Source organism: Microsporum canis, genomic scaffold (assembly GCF_000151145.1).
Source record: "Microsporum canis CBS 113480 supercont1.6 genomic scaffold, whole genome shotgun sequence".
NCBI classification, from domain to species: Eukaryota; Fungi; Ascomycota; class Eurotiomycetes; order Onygenales; family Arthrodermataceae; genus Microsporum; species Microsporum canis.
This window is the reverse complement of record NW_003299164.1, coordinates 1666557-1681078: the sequence shown is the minus strand read 5'-3', so window position 1 is coordinate 1681078 and position 14522 is coordinate 1666557. Positions and strand designations below refer to the sequence as shown.

The window sequence follows — 14522 nt, the reverse complement described above, 5'->3', positions numbered from 1 at the left end:
TATAGCGTGAATATACATATAAGGTTACTGAGGTATAAAAATATAGGTACATAACTCTCGATTCCTTGCCGTTAAGTCTATTCCGTTCTATTACTAGTCATGCATTGCATTATCCAGCGTAAATAACTACCCACGACCCACGAGTAAGCGTATATATATATATTATATATATATATACTATATACAGCCTTCAGTAGCCGTCTCGATAGGCTCCATCGCTTTTTGAATTCGCGATATCTCTTTTTCCAGCAACTGCCGCAAGTCCGTCCCCTTCGCAGCCAACACATCATGTTGGCTTTTCGATATTGACTTCAACAAATAATCCGACACTGCGTCTCGATCGCGAGACAAAGGTCTTCCAACCCCAATGGCTAACCGCATTAATGCCGTCGGGCTCGCCAAAGACAGTCCACCTCCAGAAGAAAGTAGCTTGGCTTTAACCAGACTCTCTACCACACTCTTAATCCCATTATGACCCCTTGAGCTCATTTCAGGCCCGCCATATCGAATATGAAGATTTCCATATGATCGTTCTAGCTCATCATGCAATAATATCAGATTTGTTGCGCGAGTATGCGTCATGGGCTGCATCCCTCTCGCCTTTCTCTTCCCTACATCCAGAGGGGGAACGGGGATGTCAGAGGCAAGATTCTCCCGCGCAAGCCAGGATTTATATGCCCTCACCAACGACGGGCCCGATGTGTTCATATAGCTCGGTGATTGCCATAGTGTCAGGCGACTTTGGGTCTTGGGAAGGTATGTTTCGGTCGTTAGGCCGTTGCTTAAGCTTGGATCGGGGTTGAATGGGCCTGCATTCATAAGCTCTGCGAAAGAACGGAGGAGGATGTGGCCGGCGCTGTGGAGAGTGTTGTAGTATGTTTGACCTGGATTGCCGATCGAGGCGATGAAGAATGAGGACGTAGCAGCCATGCCTTTGCGAAGTTCTGTCGTTCTTTGGCCCGCCTGTGTATGGTCTCTCTCGGTTCCGATTTGTGACGCCTGGTTGTTCCACTGAAGACTCCGAGTGTGAGTAAGGAGTCAAAGATTTATCTTTCCCCTTCTTATCGCAAGCGTAAACCCTTATATTGAGTCACACTCTCATGGATCACCCTTTTCGCCAGTGGCTAGAACCATAGGGGGCGTTGTGTAGCTCTTTGCTTGCTTCGTCCTTCATATGTTTTTGTTTCTGGCATGACTCGACGCCAAGAAGATGATATGCCAAGACGACGGGGCCTGTGGGGCTCATCCATGAATCTTCTTAAGCATCAATTTAAGCATGTTTTGGCAACCTCCAGTTCCATCAATACGCGCCAGCTTCGGGGTTATAGAGATGCATTGCATATATCAGAAGGGGGTCTGAAGCCTACTAAGTGTTAAATTATTTACTCCCTTAACTATGCTATATTTACGGGAGTATAGACTATCTTTTGCCCAAGCAAACCTTTAACTGGGATATCATGGATAAGCAAGGCCTGTAATATTGAGCGAAACCAGATAAGCATAACATGACTTTCCTTGACTATGGTCAGCCTCTAGGCAGGGAGCACTGAAAAAATTGCGACAAGACATGATACCAGACGGATCAAATTCAATTCCAGGTCAAATTTCTACCCGAAGATTTAGGACCTAAGAATAAGGAAACAGAAGATGCACTTATGGGCCAAGATAATTTCACTGAGGCCTCAGATATATACCCCCGAGACGCCAAATCAGTCTTTATTGCCATCTCTGCATTTTTCTCGCCTCATTAGATATAGTGAACTCCTTTCATGCTTCCCGTTATAAATAAGTGTTGTCGAATTGGTATAAAAAGATATCAGATTATTGATACAACAGCAATCCCAATAGCCTTAACAAGATAGCATGAACAAATCTGCTTCCAGCAAGGACGAAAAACGTCATCATAGGGATGATAAGGGAGCAGCTGATGTTGTTCTTCATTCAAACCCAATGATGCTCAAACGAATAATTGTCTCACCCGACCGTACATGCGAACTGGCTATCTACAGCATTTAAACACCTGTATTGTCACTGTCTTTGGCCTTAATGATGTCGGCGTCATCAAAACCATGCCTGGCAGTAATAACTATAGCAAGCCTTCGCAGGCCATGACTATTCGGGTATTCCTTTAAAGCCAACAGTTCTAGATGCGAAACTATATTAGCATAAACAAACGGGCAGGGCCAAAAAGACTTCGGTGAAGGCAATCAACGGGACTCTCACGTAATATGTTGATGTCTTAATTGATGTAAATAAGTACGTCAATCCATTCTCATGCTGCAGTTCCAATCGTTTCTTCTAAAGGAGATTATGCCGTTGTGAAGGTATGCTCACGGCCTGGAACCCTGTTGAAAAAGGCGGGATAAAGCTGAAGAAGAACATGAAGAATCAACGGGAATACGGCTCACTCTGCATAGGAGAAAGGGATAATCCGTATATTTGGTCTCTATCCCGCTTCCTAGAATGGATGTTCCTCGGCGGCCTGATATTCATTGCCTTGAATAAGCATATTCTCCTGATAACGCAGGATACAGATCCAAAAGTTTGCGATGCAGGGTGAGTGGCCACTGGAACACTCACACTCTTCCACATGTCCCGACGAATTGGAACAGGTTCGGAAAGGAATCAGTAAAAAGCAAAGAGCCCACATAGAGGTCTGAGTCCAAAATCAACTCATTCCAATTTCCGTTTTTTTCTTTTTCCCAAAAATCCGATTCCATAATCCCATCTCCCAGGCCCTCGGGAACAATGAGGATGACCAAAATGGCCCACTATGAGCCAGTCGGGGATATTTCTTTCATTATTTTGCTTCTGTCAACCCCGCTAGGGAATCGTACTAACAGAGGCTATCAAACTCAGTCTCTGGCTGACACGCTTGCAAACCCAACTGCCCGGTAACCGTCAGCTATTGGATCTCAAGTACGGGGAACCGTGGAAGGAGTTGTTCAAGAAAAAGAAATAAGAAGGCAGAAAATTTACGCCCAGTCAGGTATTTAACAGGCGTTCCCGTGTACTTCTCTACTGCAGTAGAGCCAGTCCTGCTCTAGATGTTATTAGATCGTGTAGAATCGAATATTCGACCAGCGGCTATCATCGTCCCCAAGCCATAAAGTGAATACCGTGGGATGACCTTCCTTGTCAGAAAGGACTATATTATGACTATTTAGTCAGCTTTGACTAAGGTGAATAACTAGTTTGAATATTCGTTTGCAACTTTTGCTCGTATAGTTAACTAAGTTTTGTCATGAAACAATCAATGACTTGACCAGAAATTGTTTCACAGCTTCTGCAGATTTAAAAAAAAAAACTTCATCAACACAGAGCCTGGTTATAGGTCCAGTGAAGTCGAGTTTTTGAAATGGCGTTAAGGGGAGGGTATGGGCACAAACGCCAGCGAGATGCGAGCGGCCATCCATCTCAGGGCCAGAGTTCGCAAAGGGATGAAATTCGACAACAGCTTCGCCTTGTCTCGGAGGAAACTAAAGAACTCATACCGCTGGTTTTGAGTCGCACACAGACTTGTTCAGACGGATTTCTCCTCGAGGGCTCTGATGTTCCACGCCTTAAGGCCGCGGAATGCCCTGGATTTACTGGCGTAAAAGTGCGTGTCTTAGAACAAGACACGTTGGATGCAGCAATTGGCTTGACCAATAATATCTATGATGGAAACAATATCTCGAATACAACCGCCTCAATCGCAGGTGATACTACCGCTGCAGAACATGAATACGGTAATACATGTATTCTCAACATGGCCAGCGCAGCAAGACCAGGAGGAGGCTGGTTATCAGGGGCATCAGCACAGGAGGAGTCGCTCTGCCGGAGGAGCACACTTCCCGAGACTCTCAAGGAGAGATTTTACCGGATCCCAAAGACCGGTGCTATTTATTCACCCTCTGTCGTCATTTTTAGAACTAGCCGGGAGTCGGGGCATAAGCTAATGGCGTTGAACGACCCAGATTCACTGCCTGTCGTGAGTGCTATCAGTGTTGCTGCTCTCGTGCATCCACAAATTAAACGTGTGGGGGTTGTTACAACCTCAACCGACAGAGACGGGACTGTCAAGTCGGTTGCATCGTCAAGGCAGGCCTACGCACGGGGATCCGAAAGGAGAGCAATGAAAGAGAAAATGAGACATATCCTGAGGATCTCAGCATATAAAAAACACAGAAGAATAGTCTTGGGGGCTCTTGGTTGTGGAGCGTTTAAAAATCCCAGAGAAGATACGGCTGATTGCTGGGCAGAGGTGTTTAGTGAAGCCGAGTTCCAAGGTGGATGGTGGAAAGATGTTGTCTTTGCCATTCTTGATCCGCTGTCTCAGCCTGGCCAGAATATCGGGAACGCCGGTGCCTACATCCAGAGGTTGGATGGACTCGCAGTGTCTGCTCCGTGAAGACCCTTTCTGCAGTCAAAGATGAAATTTTTTTCATTTGAATAAGCTAGTCGGAGATTAGCCTGTGTAAATGACAGGCAGGATCCACGGTTATTATGAATAACGAGCACTCTTTATTTGCTGAAATATGATATGTTTTGTAAGCCAATAGAAGGCTAGAAGCCTTGGGTTTAACAGTCCATTCCCAGAACCAGGTCTACGGGACAGGATCCGTAAATAGCTTCTTTTCTTTCACTGCTCTTCTCTTCGATCAGTACTCGATGCTGTGCAAGTGGCCTTCAACATATATTGCGCGCATCATATGTTTCTTGTGCCATGAGAGCAAGCCGAAATGATATTATATTAGGGGTGCCACCACTATCATTGTACTAGAGAACCGAGAATTGTCGGTGAAAAGGACAAAGCAATGTTGACAGGGATGATGCTAGCTAGACTTTGGCGCTCTCTCCCCTGCAGTAGGACAAACGGTCCTAAATTGGCCCACTTTGTTGGAAAGGAGAAGCTTCCATGAGTTACGAAAAGATGTACATGCTGACATGGCTTTAGCACGGTGATCAGGCCCATATGAAATCTAACGGATGCGGGAGCGGCTTTGCAGAAATATCTGTCGGGTCACTCCGAAACAGGAGAGAAAAATATCACCCGTCATATTCGCTTGCATCATGCCCCCTGACGTGGTTCAATCCGACACCGAATGTTATATGCACGAGACACAGAGCAAGTTGATAAATGCAAAATGCTTCAATAACCCGAAGAAATCACTCTCAAGAACAAAGGAAAGCAGGCATTTTGTTCCCGGGTATGCCCTTGTCATGCAGCCAACAATTTGTTAGTTCATGCATACCTGACTGCGCCCGGATAGCGGAAAGAAGAAAGCTAAACGCTTGATCGATTTCATGGTGCGCTGATGCGAAGAGTTACGGGAAATGCCCTCTCCGCTCCCTCTAACTATTACCTGTCTTAGCTCAAGCGTGCGGAAGAAAGGGGCCTCAAACCATTGGCGGACAAGAGGCGGGTAGCTGATCCACATAGAGTAAAAAATCCGTATCTACAGTGATACAGCATGCTGCTACTCTGCATACCAAAGTGGTATATATTCCATAATTATGTACTCCATACTCCGTACATTGTGAGGATATGGAAGTATGGTGTCCACTTCCCCAGACCCATCATCCAGGTTCTCTGCATCACAACGAAAAGCCTAAACATCTTCATCACCCTGTACGATGGACGAGCACTTTTGGGTAATTTGGCAAAGTGAGCCCGTTGTATTACGGAGCACTCCGTACATATGAGCATACTCTGTAATTGGGTTGATGAAACCTGTCATTGTATCCAAATCAAAGGTAAAAGAAGCAACGAAATAAGCGTTTGACCGAATCCCACCACTCTGGGTCAGGGGCTGTTAGCCGAAGGAGTCCGTTGTGCCATCTTCTCCCATACAGGGGCTCTTTTCAACTGCCTATCTTCATTTCTCCTTTCTCGCAAGGCATCAGTCGGAGAAGCCTCACTTCCACATCTCACAGTGCATAAGTCCGGGCAGCAGGTCATCATCGGCTCCTGCATTGGTGAAACATGTCTTCTTTCGGCGGGAAGAAGATAATCAAGGGATAGGCAAGGGATACTGACACGTTTTGGTCACGATGTATCATCAATTTTGTGGAGTTGCTGGGCTTGGACTATTTTATGCACGACGACAAAGCTAAAAAAGAAAGGAAAAGCAAAGAAGAGCCCTGGAACTTCTCTGGTTGGGAAGATGCCGTGCGACCATATCCCATCGCTGGTGCGTGCTGGCGCCGGCTTCAGCTCTCCCGACAAATGCACATTGCAAAACTAGGTTGTCGCACGTTGCTGGTGCGATATATGAGGGTTTAATCTGGGGCCTAAGTCACGGCTGCGCTCTGAGGGAGACTTGATCTACTTGGCAACATCGAGTCTAGTTAATATATACGAAGCCAATCTCTCGCCTTTTGCTGTGCTCTTCTCGCTCGCGCCTTTTCCAATGAAAGTTAAGAAAAGGGGAGAAAAAGAAAAGCTCAAGGCCCTTCCTGAGCAAACGCTGAAGTGACATGTGCGGGATTACACAAGTCAACCCTTGACCGGCTTTCTTCGACATCTCTTTGAAGCCTGTCAAATATTTTTCGGGTTTCGGGCAAGTGCTGTTGTAAGATAGGGTGTGGTTATATTCAAAGAAGTAAGTGAATCCTCCTCTAGGCGAACACAACCTATCCCAAGATGGAAGAGTCCATTACCGTTTCCTGGTTATACGGCTAACGTGCTAAATTATAGACAGACGTCATGTCATGGCCCAAACGAGATCGCATGCACATAGACCTCCCCGAGGGGAAGCTTCCGACACTGACATAGAGATGTCGAATGAAGGCGATGTCCCTGATACAGATATTGATGTCAGTTCGGATGGGCAACATTCATCTTTGGCCCCTGGTGAGGACAATACAAACGCCGGGTAAGTGCAAGTACTCCAGTTACCGTGGGTAGCTTATCTTACCAAGTATACTCGGAAGAGTTGCATTGATTAACCAGTGCCTTTTAGTTCAACCAAATCCTTATCCGAGCATGCTTTCCAGGTAGTGGAAGAAAATGGCCGTCAATATTGTGACAATACATATTTTATGCCCAACGACGAACGGGAACAGACTCGTTTGAACATTGTCCATCAAATGTACCTCATTATCCTGGAAGGCCGATTAACAAAGTGTGCTCTCCCGCAATCGATAAGAAGAGTCCTCGATGTTGGCTCTGGGCCTGGTGATTGGGCTCTTGCTATGGGGGAAGAGTTCCCAAACACCGAGATAATAGCAACTGATATTAGCCTCTTTGACCCTGAATCAGTTGGCATCTGCCCACCAAATGTATCCTTCCAGATAGACGATGCTCAGGGAGAATGGACATTTCGTGAGCCTTTTGATTTCATCCACGTTCGAGGGTTGGGGGGCGGGATCTGTGATTGGTCCCTGTTTTACCAGCAAGCTTATCAACACCTTGTCCCTGGAGGGCTCATCCAAATAGCTGACTCTGCTCTCTTTGCGGACGATATGAGCCTACCAAATTCTCCTCCAAATTCGTACCTCAGCATTTATCTGGGGGCAATCAGCTCTGCTGCAGAAATTGCAGGATATCCCCGAAGTTTTGATCACCTTCGTTCTGCTGCTTTAGAGGCAGCTGGATTTACTGATATCCGCATATATGACACCCATATCCCTGTAGGAACCTGGCCTGAGGATCCACTGGGAAAAACCCTTGGAAAGATGACGTTGATCGTACTGTTTGAAGGCCTCGAGGCTACCAGTATGCGTCTATTAACGAAATATCTTGGATGGAGTGCAGAAGATGTTATAGATCTTTGTGAGAAAGTGCAGTTAGAAGTTTTGAACAGCCAAGGTATGGGAGGAGTGGTGAAGATAGTTGTGGCAAGAAAACCAAGATAGCAGTGACCTTTTTTTGCGACTTCTGGTTGATCTTTGGATCGGTATTACAGGCGTCTCGACCAAGATAACCAGTGATGATGATGATGGAGATAAATTTCCCAACCATGTTTTTAAATCCTGTTCAGGATTCTCTCTGCTTTAAACCATCACGTGCCGAACCCAATTTGGAAAAAAGCAACCTCCCTTACAATATTCAAATTATTCCATCCTATATCTACGCCTCTATCCCTTGGCCTGTATAAAGGTATTGTCCTAAGTTAACAGGCTTTCTGATTGTTTGACGTTCCTGTGGCCCTTTTTAGCCAAGCATTACTTGATACCCCTATTCATGGAACCACTAGAGGCTTTAGTGTTTAAAAAGTCCACTTGCTCTCAGAATGAAGGCAAGGTGGTGGAAAATATTAGTAAATACCTTATTTCAGTACTCGAAGAGTTGTCCAGGCCCAATGGTCGCCCTTCTATCTCCCTAAAGCGTCGATCAAAGCAGTCGGGCTATACCCTTAACCCAGAGACCGGTGCTTTAGAATCAAGCGATGAAGTCCATGCCTATACATACTCCTGGCCGGGAAAGACAACGCAGGAGGGCTGGCGATTTGGTATGAAATGCTGCGCCAGTTAGCCCATGATTGCTACCATTAATATATTAGAATTTCTGGCTGGTTTGCTAAAGCAATTATTGTGATACCAGGTGTGCTTATGCGGATATTAGGCCTGATATCAGAAGCAATCGATGGGAATTTTACAAGCTCTAAAAGAGATATTTTCTACCAGGATCCGGTGTACTTTGGGTCCCAGAAGCTGGTAGATAGATACGTTGATGACATTGCCTTCACATTTGGGGTTGACAGGGCCGCCTTACATGTGGTATGGTATTTCTCAATCCGCATAGAGCTCTTCAGGATATTGATGCTATCGATAGACTGCTGCAGCAAAAGGCGCAATAGGTGGGCATTTTAGGATTGAATTGAAGAATGGTTCATCAATACAAGTTGAGGCTTGCGCTGAGGTCATTATAAATCTGGTGATCACATCATTTAGACTATGCTAAGGAGCCTCCTAGGGTATAACTATTCCAAGGATTGATGAGATCGAAAAAATAGATGTCTCGGGAATCTCATGGATTCTAGTTATAGAGAAAGAGGTACGTACCGAATATCTGGCGCGTAGGCAGCTATATGCTAACGTTGGAAAAAAAAAGGCAGTGTATCACCGCTTAGTGACATCAGGCTACCATAAGTCATCCGTAGCAGGAAACGGGATCCTTTTAACCGTAAGACACTGCTTTACTCTCCTGCATTGATAAAATTCGAGGTACGTGGATCTAACATATTACAATAAACATATAGGGCAAGGGCTACCCAGATGTCAGTAGCAGGGAATTTTTACGCCTACTTTCACAATCGAGCAATCAAGAATCTAGCTTTAACTTGCTTGCCGCCAATCCTGCTTTTGCTTCTCTACCAGTATACATATTGGTTGACAGTGACCCAGATGGGATGGCCATTATGTCCACCTACAAATATGGGTCAATGGCACAGGTCCACCAAAATGCCTATCTCAATGTACCCTCCATCCAATGGATAGGCCTCTATGCTTCTGAGATGATACCGACAGTAGATTTTCTAAACGGGTCTTCCCTAATTCCAATGAGCCGGCGCGATCGAAAGAAGGCCGAAGCTATGCTTAACCGAAACCCATGCTTCGCTGAAGATGGGCCGGAACCTAGCTGGCGGAAAGAGCTGCAATCACTACTAGTTATGAATATGAAGGCAGAGATCGAAATTCTGTATGAATGTGATGGTGGCGTAGAGGGATGGCTTGATGGAAAGTTGTCAAAATTAGGTTGATTTATCAATTTCCACTACATACATAGTGTTTATATACGGTATATTAATTGCATAAGTTATGTTCAAAGTATCTTAGGAGAGAAATATATGGTATTACCAACCAAATAAAATGGACGAAGTCGTGCAAACTAACCATCTCTATACTAACGCTAAAAGTTATTCTCAAAGATACATTCGTAAAATCAACATTGAAGGGTAGGCAATGACAGACATAATCGTTAGAATAGCCTTCTCTTGTTTATCACAGCCCTAACCCTTTTCTCACCTCTTCCCTTACCCTTGCTTCATATTCAGACCTTTTCTCTCTCCACATTTTAGCCGCCTCAACGTTCGCCGGGCTTTCGTCATTCGGTTCAGCCAGCATACTCATAACACTAATGAGGATCTTTTCAACGCTCTGGATTGGGCTCCAGCGCTCAGATGCGTGTTCGTAATGGTTTGGATCGTCACCGGGTGGGTGGAGGATAGAGATACACACATTTCCATTTTCAAATACTATATTGTTATACGTTAGAGCCCCATCCACTAAACCAGGTAAGCCTCAGGCAAGAAATTATATAACTCACTATTTGGATGCCACATGTTGCCTAGAAATCTCATTGATGGCGGACTTAATGGGTAGTCTTTCGGGAATTTCAGTTCTGCTGCGAACACCCCTCCTTCAAACGGGGTTCCTTCGGGGCCTTGTATTAATGCCTCCCATAAGAACATGTCATCTTCTGTTATAGGGCCAGCTGTGATCCCGTCCGGAGGAGAGGTAGAAAGGAGCTTATATTCGTGAAATAAACGCTTTTGGGCGACTGACGATGCCATGGTTTGGAGATAATGCTGGATCTGGGAGTGTTGGAGTTGGATAGCTGTGGATATGCGAGACTGTAGGGAAACGGTAGAATATTTTTATGCCAATAATGGATTTGGTATCTTCTATGTTCTCTCCTGGGGTTTAAGTGGTAGATAGTTGTAGGTTGTTGAATCTGTAAGTTGTTGGCTGCACGCAAGAAACCGTTCGGTCGTTCTGTGGGGCGAACTAGCTCCATAGTTATAAATAATTATAAACCTTTGCCTTGCTTTATCAAAAGTCATTTTCATAACTAGAATATTACTATGAGATATAATACAGCTGCTACTGGACTATACTCCCTCTATTTAGTATACAAACAACGGGTGATACTAGAAAGAGTCATCATCACCACCGTCGCCCCATGAATCACCGCCATCACTAGGCCAGACGTCCTGTTCTCTCGAAAACGGGCTTTCATCTCTTTGGTCCCAGGGATATTGACCAACCTCCCCCCATACCTCTTCGTTTGCCCCTTGTCCGATGTCTTCATGTTGCTGTGCTTGCTGTTCCTCTGGATTCTGGGGTGGATGTGTTGACTCCTGGGCTGTTGAGCTTCCCCTACGCATGGCTTCGTATCCTGCCAGAGAACTAGCACCAACTGCCCCTGCCGTAGCACCCTCCATCGCCCCAGCTCCTCCGGTAGCTGCCACAGCACCGCTTTCGCCGAGGCCAAAGAATGGGATAGGCACTATGCTAGGCCCGCTGCTGTGACGGCTGAAATAGTCAAAGTCAATAGTCACAGCCGTAGCAAGCAAAACTGCTCGTTGATCCAATGACATGCTTGGGGCTGGGCCATGCCTTATTGATGCAGTACCTTTTGATTGCAACTCCTCGGCCGTACCGGCTGAATCCATGCGCAGCGCATAAGCTCCAGTATCCGTAAATATCTCCCGTGCAAAGCCTACAAAATTGCGATTCACAGAGCCCATAAGTTGCGAGTCAGCTGAACGCACTGAAAAATCCCATGATAGAAATGGTTCATCCACATGGGCAAACTGATGCAAAATTTTCTCTGGCGGCATAGCCGGTTCTTGAAGATTTACCCGCGATGGCTGTATCGAGGCGTTTGGGTGGGATAGAAATAAGTTGTATTTCCGCCGGAGCGGTGCCCAGCGCTGCTGTGTGGCTCCTATTACACGCATTTGCGAATGCTCTAGTGTAGATACCTTAACAGAACTTCCTTGCGAGCCTGGTTCATTGTGTTGTAAGCCGATTAACGGTGCATGAGATCCGGTTGTATTATTATACGGATCGAACACAAAGATGGTTGAGTTGATCCAAGAAAAAGGTCGGTGGAACTAGATGCATGAGTTAGGTATAACAAACGTCATCAAACAGAAAGAGAAGCCTTCTTACACGCAAAACTTCATTCTGATTCTTGTCGAAGACATGGGTAACAAACGGTCGATGTGTATGAAGCCACTGGCGAGAGAGCATGCCACCCATCCCTTTCTCTCCTTCCGCCATATATCCTACATGATTGCCGTGTGCATCTAGAATCACATATTTATTTGCTTGTTCGAAGCCACTGAATATCGTAGAAAGGGGTTAGCCCTATGTTCACATCGCCTTCTGCCCTCATCCAAAGAAGCTTGGTTCAAAGGGTGGTATATAGATCACTAACAGTAAAACATTCATCATCTCTAGCTGCCTTTGAACTACCAGCCCAGAGTTGGCCAAAATCTGGCTAGCAGGATGATTCTGTTTAAGGAGCCCATCTGGGTCCTCAGGTATATGGACCGGGGCAAGTAGAGTGTTGTATTGGGAATCAGTGCCCGGGGTTGTTGGACCCTCCCGCCCTTCAGGCCGAGAATGAGTGAACTTTTTATCTGGTCTCTCTCTAGATGAAGAACTGTTAGAGGGTTTAGGTTGCTGTACTGGCCTTTTTGATCTTCTTGACCATGAACTCGGCCTCAGCGATGCATGCCTCACCACGCAAAGTCCTGTTCCGGCGGGCCTTGCAGGCCGTAATCGCACTGGTGGGTGGAAAAATCGAATTAATAGGGGCAACTCCATTGTAATATTCTGAAAATATTCATAATCTGAAGAATAGCGAACAAGTTTTCCTTCTCACGACGCTTTCTATAACTACGTTACGGTTAAATGTTAGCGCGATGTATTTAAGCTATGACTTCATCGTTTAATTTGATGCAGAATCTACTACGTACAGCTTTTTTACCCAACGAAAAGACGCTGTAACCGCTTAAACTTATACATAGACTGATACAGGTACTATTAAATGGATATCCAGACTTCATAATATAGCTACAGGCCAGGTATATATACAAATAACATCGCTGATCCCAATGAAGACCCCTAACGCCAGGAAAATATCGTGCTTTTTCACCATGTAGGAAACAGCTCGTTCCTATAGCTTTTCAAATCTCCAGAAATCCGAAGAAGGGCTGGATACGGTCATAACAGTCCCTTTCGAGCAAGTTCTATCTTCCTAGCTGTTTCACCAGCTTTGAAGCCACCCTTAGATGCACATATGGCGCTCCCTTCACCAAACTCGAACTTGTCCTCAACTTGGGGGTGTGCGCAAGGGCAATGATGCGGAACGGCGACGCAGGCTAGGGTTCCTGGGCAAAGGTAATTGGAACATTGGGCTATAGATTATATATTAGCTGCTTTTTATTCTAGCATACCAGAGCGTGGGAATTGGATACGTACCTCCATTGTAGGTATTCTGATACCACGCACTATCACTTGGTACATTCCCGCCTTGACTTGAGGATTCCTGGTGCTGTTGGCCGCCGCCAAACATTTGCTCAAAGAACTGAAACTGAGCTTTGGCAGTGGTAATGAAGAGAAGCCCAAGGAGGGCCGTTCGAAGCATGCTGACCATATCTCCCCTTTGACTAAATGTAAGCTCCTAAAAGGCCCACGAAATACGCTATTTAGAAGAACTTGCGTGAGGATTAACCAATATCAAGAAGCTTTCTCTCTGTGAACTATCAAACACGTTGCTCGAAATATTAAAAGCTCGATGGTTGCGAAATAATCACGTGACATAAAAACCGTGAACTTCAGTTTTGAAGCTTTTGACCAAAAGGAAAAAACGGCCAAACCAGCAACGAACTTTTGATCCCGACCAAAAACAATATCCAAAGGGTCGAGTCAAGGGTACGCTCGAGTAGCCCTTCTTGATACTATTGAATATACCATGTTACAGCCGCAATTGAGGGCGCCCGTGAGGCTCCTCGAAGGGGTCTTTGCCCAATGCACAGCCCAAACCTCGAATCGATCGCATTCCCATTTATCCAGACGGACGTTCAGTTCAAGAACCGTCGCATCATATCTCCTCCAATCTCAATTACGGCCTCAACAATCGTCCATCCTCTCGCAGCTCGGCCAGGTCCGATACGCCTCTCACAACTCGCAAGGTAGCGGAGCGAACAAGCACGCTAAAAACTCACCAGGACGAAGACTTGGTGCCAAAAAGACAGGCGGCCAAAGTGTGGTTACAGGAAATATCATTTTCAGACAACGAGGCACGAAATGGTTCCCTGGTGAAAATGTCGGTATGGGGAGAGACCATACGATCTTCGCCCTTGAGAAAGGATATGTTCAGTACTACCGTGACCCCGAGCGTCACCCTAAGAGAAAATATATCGGTGTCGTTTTCAACAAGGAGGATAAGTTGCCTACTCCGAAAAACGCAGTAACCAGGAGACGATTGTCAATGGTTGCTGTCCCGAAGAAGATAGAAGAAGCTCCCGTGGAGGAACAGGCAGACGCCTCCAAGCCTGTGAAGTTGACAATAGTTCCGTCTGATTCAGGGCCTAGCTATCGAACCGGATATATGCATCGTGAGGCGAACTGGGAGATCGGAAGAGCTGCAGAGAAGGCTGGAATCAAGGTCGAGGAGTGGAAGAGAAAGGACCGCTGGACGGCTTGGAGACGCAAGCTGGAGAAGATAAAGCGAGTTGCACAGATGAAGGAGCTGAAGAAGAAAAAGATCAAGGTGAAAGTTTGATCAAGCTACACTT

The 14522-nt window shown here is 45.8% G+C and overlaps 9 protein-coding genes across 9 annotated transcripts; 5 read left to right on the top strand and 4 right to left on the bottom strand.

Moving 5' to 3' along the window:
- Positions 1 to 177: 177 nt before the first annotated feature.
- On the bottom strand, positions 178 to 930 carry MCYG_06759 (conserved hypothetical protein; the record flags this gene model as incomplete). Its single annotated transcript, XM_002844749.1, has 1 exon — positions 178 to 930. The coding sequence occupies one exon, from the start codon at positions 928 to 930 to the stop codon at positions 178 to 180; it is 753 nt and encodes a 250-aa protein (XP_002844795.1).
- A 2428-nt stretch (positions 931 to 3358) lies between these two features.
- Positions 3359 to 4393, top strand: MCYG_06758 (conserved hypothetical protein; the record flags this gene model as incomplete). The annotated part of the gene is made up of 2 exons (XM_002844748.1): positions 3359 to 3605; positions 3702 to 4393. 2 exons carry the CDS (start codon positions 3359 to 3361, stop codon positions 4391 to 4393), a joined length of 939 nt encoding a protein of 312 aa, XP_002844794.1.
- A 662-nt stretch (positions 4394 to 5055) lies between these two features.
- MCYG_06757 (uncharacterized protein) lies at positions 5056 to 5654 on the top strand (the record flags this gene model as incomplete). Its single annotated transcript, XM_002844747.1, has 3 exons — positions 5056 to 5192; positions 5256 to 5292; positions 5481 to 5654. 3 exons carry the CDS (start codon positions 5056 to 5058, stop codon positions 5652 to 5654), a joined length of 348 nt encoding a protein of 115 aa, XP_002844793.1.
- A 1042-nt stretch (positions 5655 to 6696) lies between these two features.
- Positions 6697 to 7842, top strand: MCYG_06756 (conserved hypothetical protein; the record flags this gene model as incomplete). Its single annotated transcript, XM_002844746.1, has 2 exons — positions 6697 to 6860; positions 6948 to 7842. The coding sequence occupies 2 exons, from the start codon at positions 6697 to 6699 to the stop codon at positions 7840 to 7842; spliced, it is 1059 nt and encodes a 352-aa protein (XP_002844792.1).
- A 328-nt stretch (positions 7843 to 8170) lies between these two features.
- On the top strand, positions 8171 to 9689 carry MCYG_06755 (meiotic recombination protein spo11; the record flags this gene model as incomplete). The annotated part of the gene is made up of 6 exons (XM_002844745.1): positions 8171 to 8438; positions 8552 to 8706; positions 8762 to 8848; positions 8903 to 8983; positions 9041 to 9112; positions 9189 to 9689. 6 exons carry the CDS (start codon positions 8171 to 8173, stop codon positions 9687 to 9689), a joined length of 1164 nt encoding a protein of 387 aa, XP_002844791.1.
- Positions 9690 to 9930: 241 nt separating this feature from the next.
- On the bottom strand, positions 9931 to 10502 carry MCYG_06754 (ubiquitin-conjugating enzyme E2; the record flags this gene model as incomplete). The annotated part of the gene is made up of 2 exons (XM_002844744.1): positions 9931 to 10184; positions 10256 to 10502. The coding sequence occupies 2 exons, from the start codon at positions 10500 to 10502 to the stop codon at positions 9931 to 9933; spliced, it is 501 nt and encodes a 166-aa protein (XP_002844790.1).
- A 357-nt stretch (positions 10503 to 10859) lies between these two features.
- On the bottom strand, positions 10860 to 12546 carry MCYG_06753 (scramblase family protein; the record flags this gene model as incomplete). Its single annotated transcript, XM_002844743.1, has 3 exons — positions 10860 to 11828; positions 11887 to 12058; positions 12155 to 12546. The coding sequence occupies 3 exons, from the start codon at positions 12544 to 12546 to the stop codon at positions 10860 to 10862; spliced, it is 1533 nt and encodes a 510-aa protein (XP_002844789.1).
- A 399-nt stretch (positions 12547 to 12945) lies between these two features.
- On the bottom strand, positions 12946 to 13369 carry MCYG_06752 (conserved hypothetical protein; the record flags this gene model as incomplete). The annotated part of the gene is made up of 2 exons (XM_002844742.1): positions 12946 to 13139; positions 13204 to 13369. The coding sequence occupies 2 exons, from the start codon at positions 13367 to 13369 to the stop codon at positions 12946 to 12948; spliced, it is 360 nt and encodes a 119-aa protein (XP_002844788.1).
- Positions 13370 to 13696: 327 nt separating this feature from the next.
- MCYG_06751 (60S ribosomal protein L2) lies at positions 13697 to 14509 on the top strand (the record flags this gene model as incomplete). Its single annotated transcript, XM_002844741.1, has 1 exon — positions 13697 to 14509. The coding sequence occupies one exon, from the start codon at positions 13697 to 13699 to the stop codon at positions 14507 to 14509; it is 813 nt and encodes a 270-aa protein (XP_002844787.1).
- Positions 14510 to 14522: the final 13 nt, after the last annotated feature.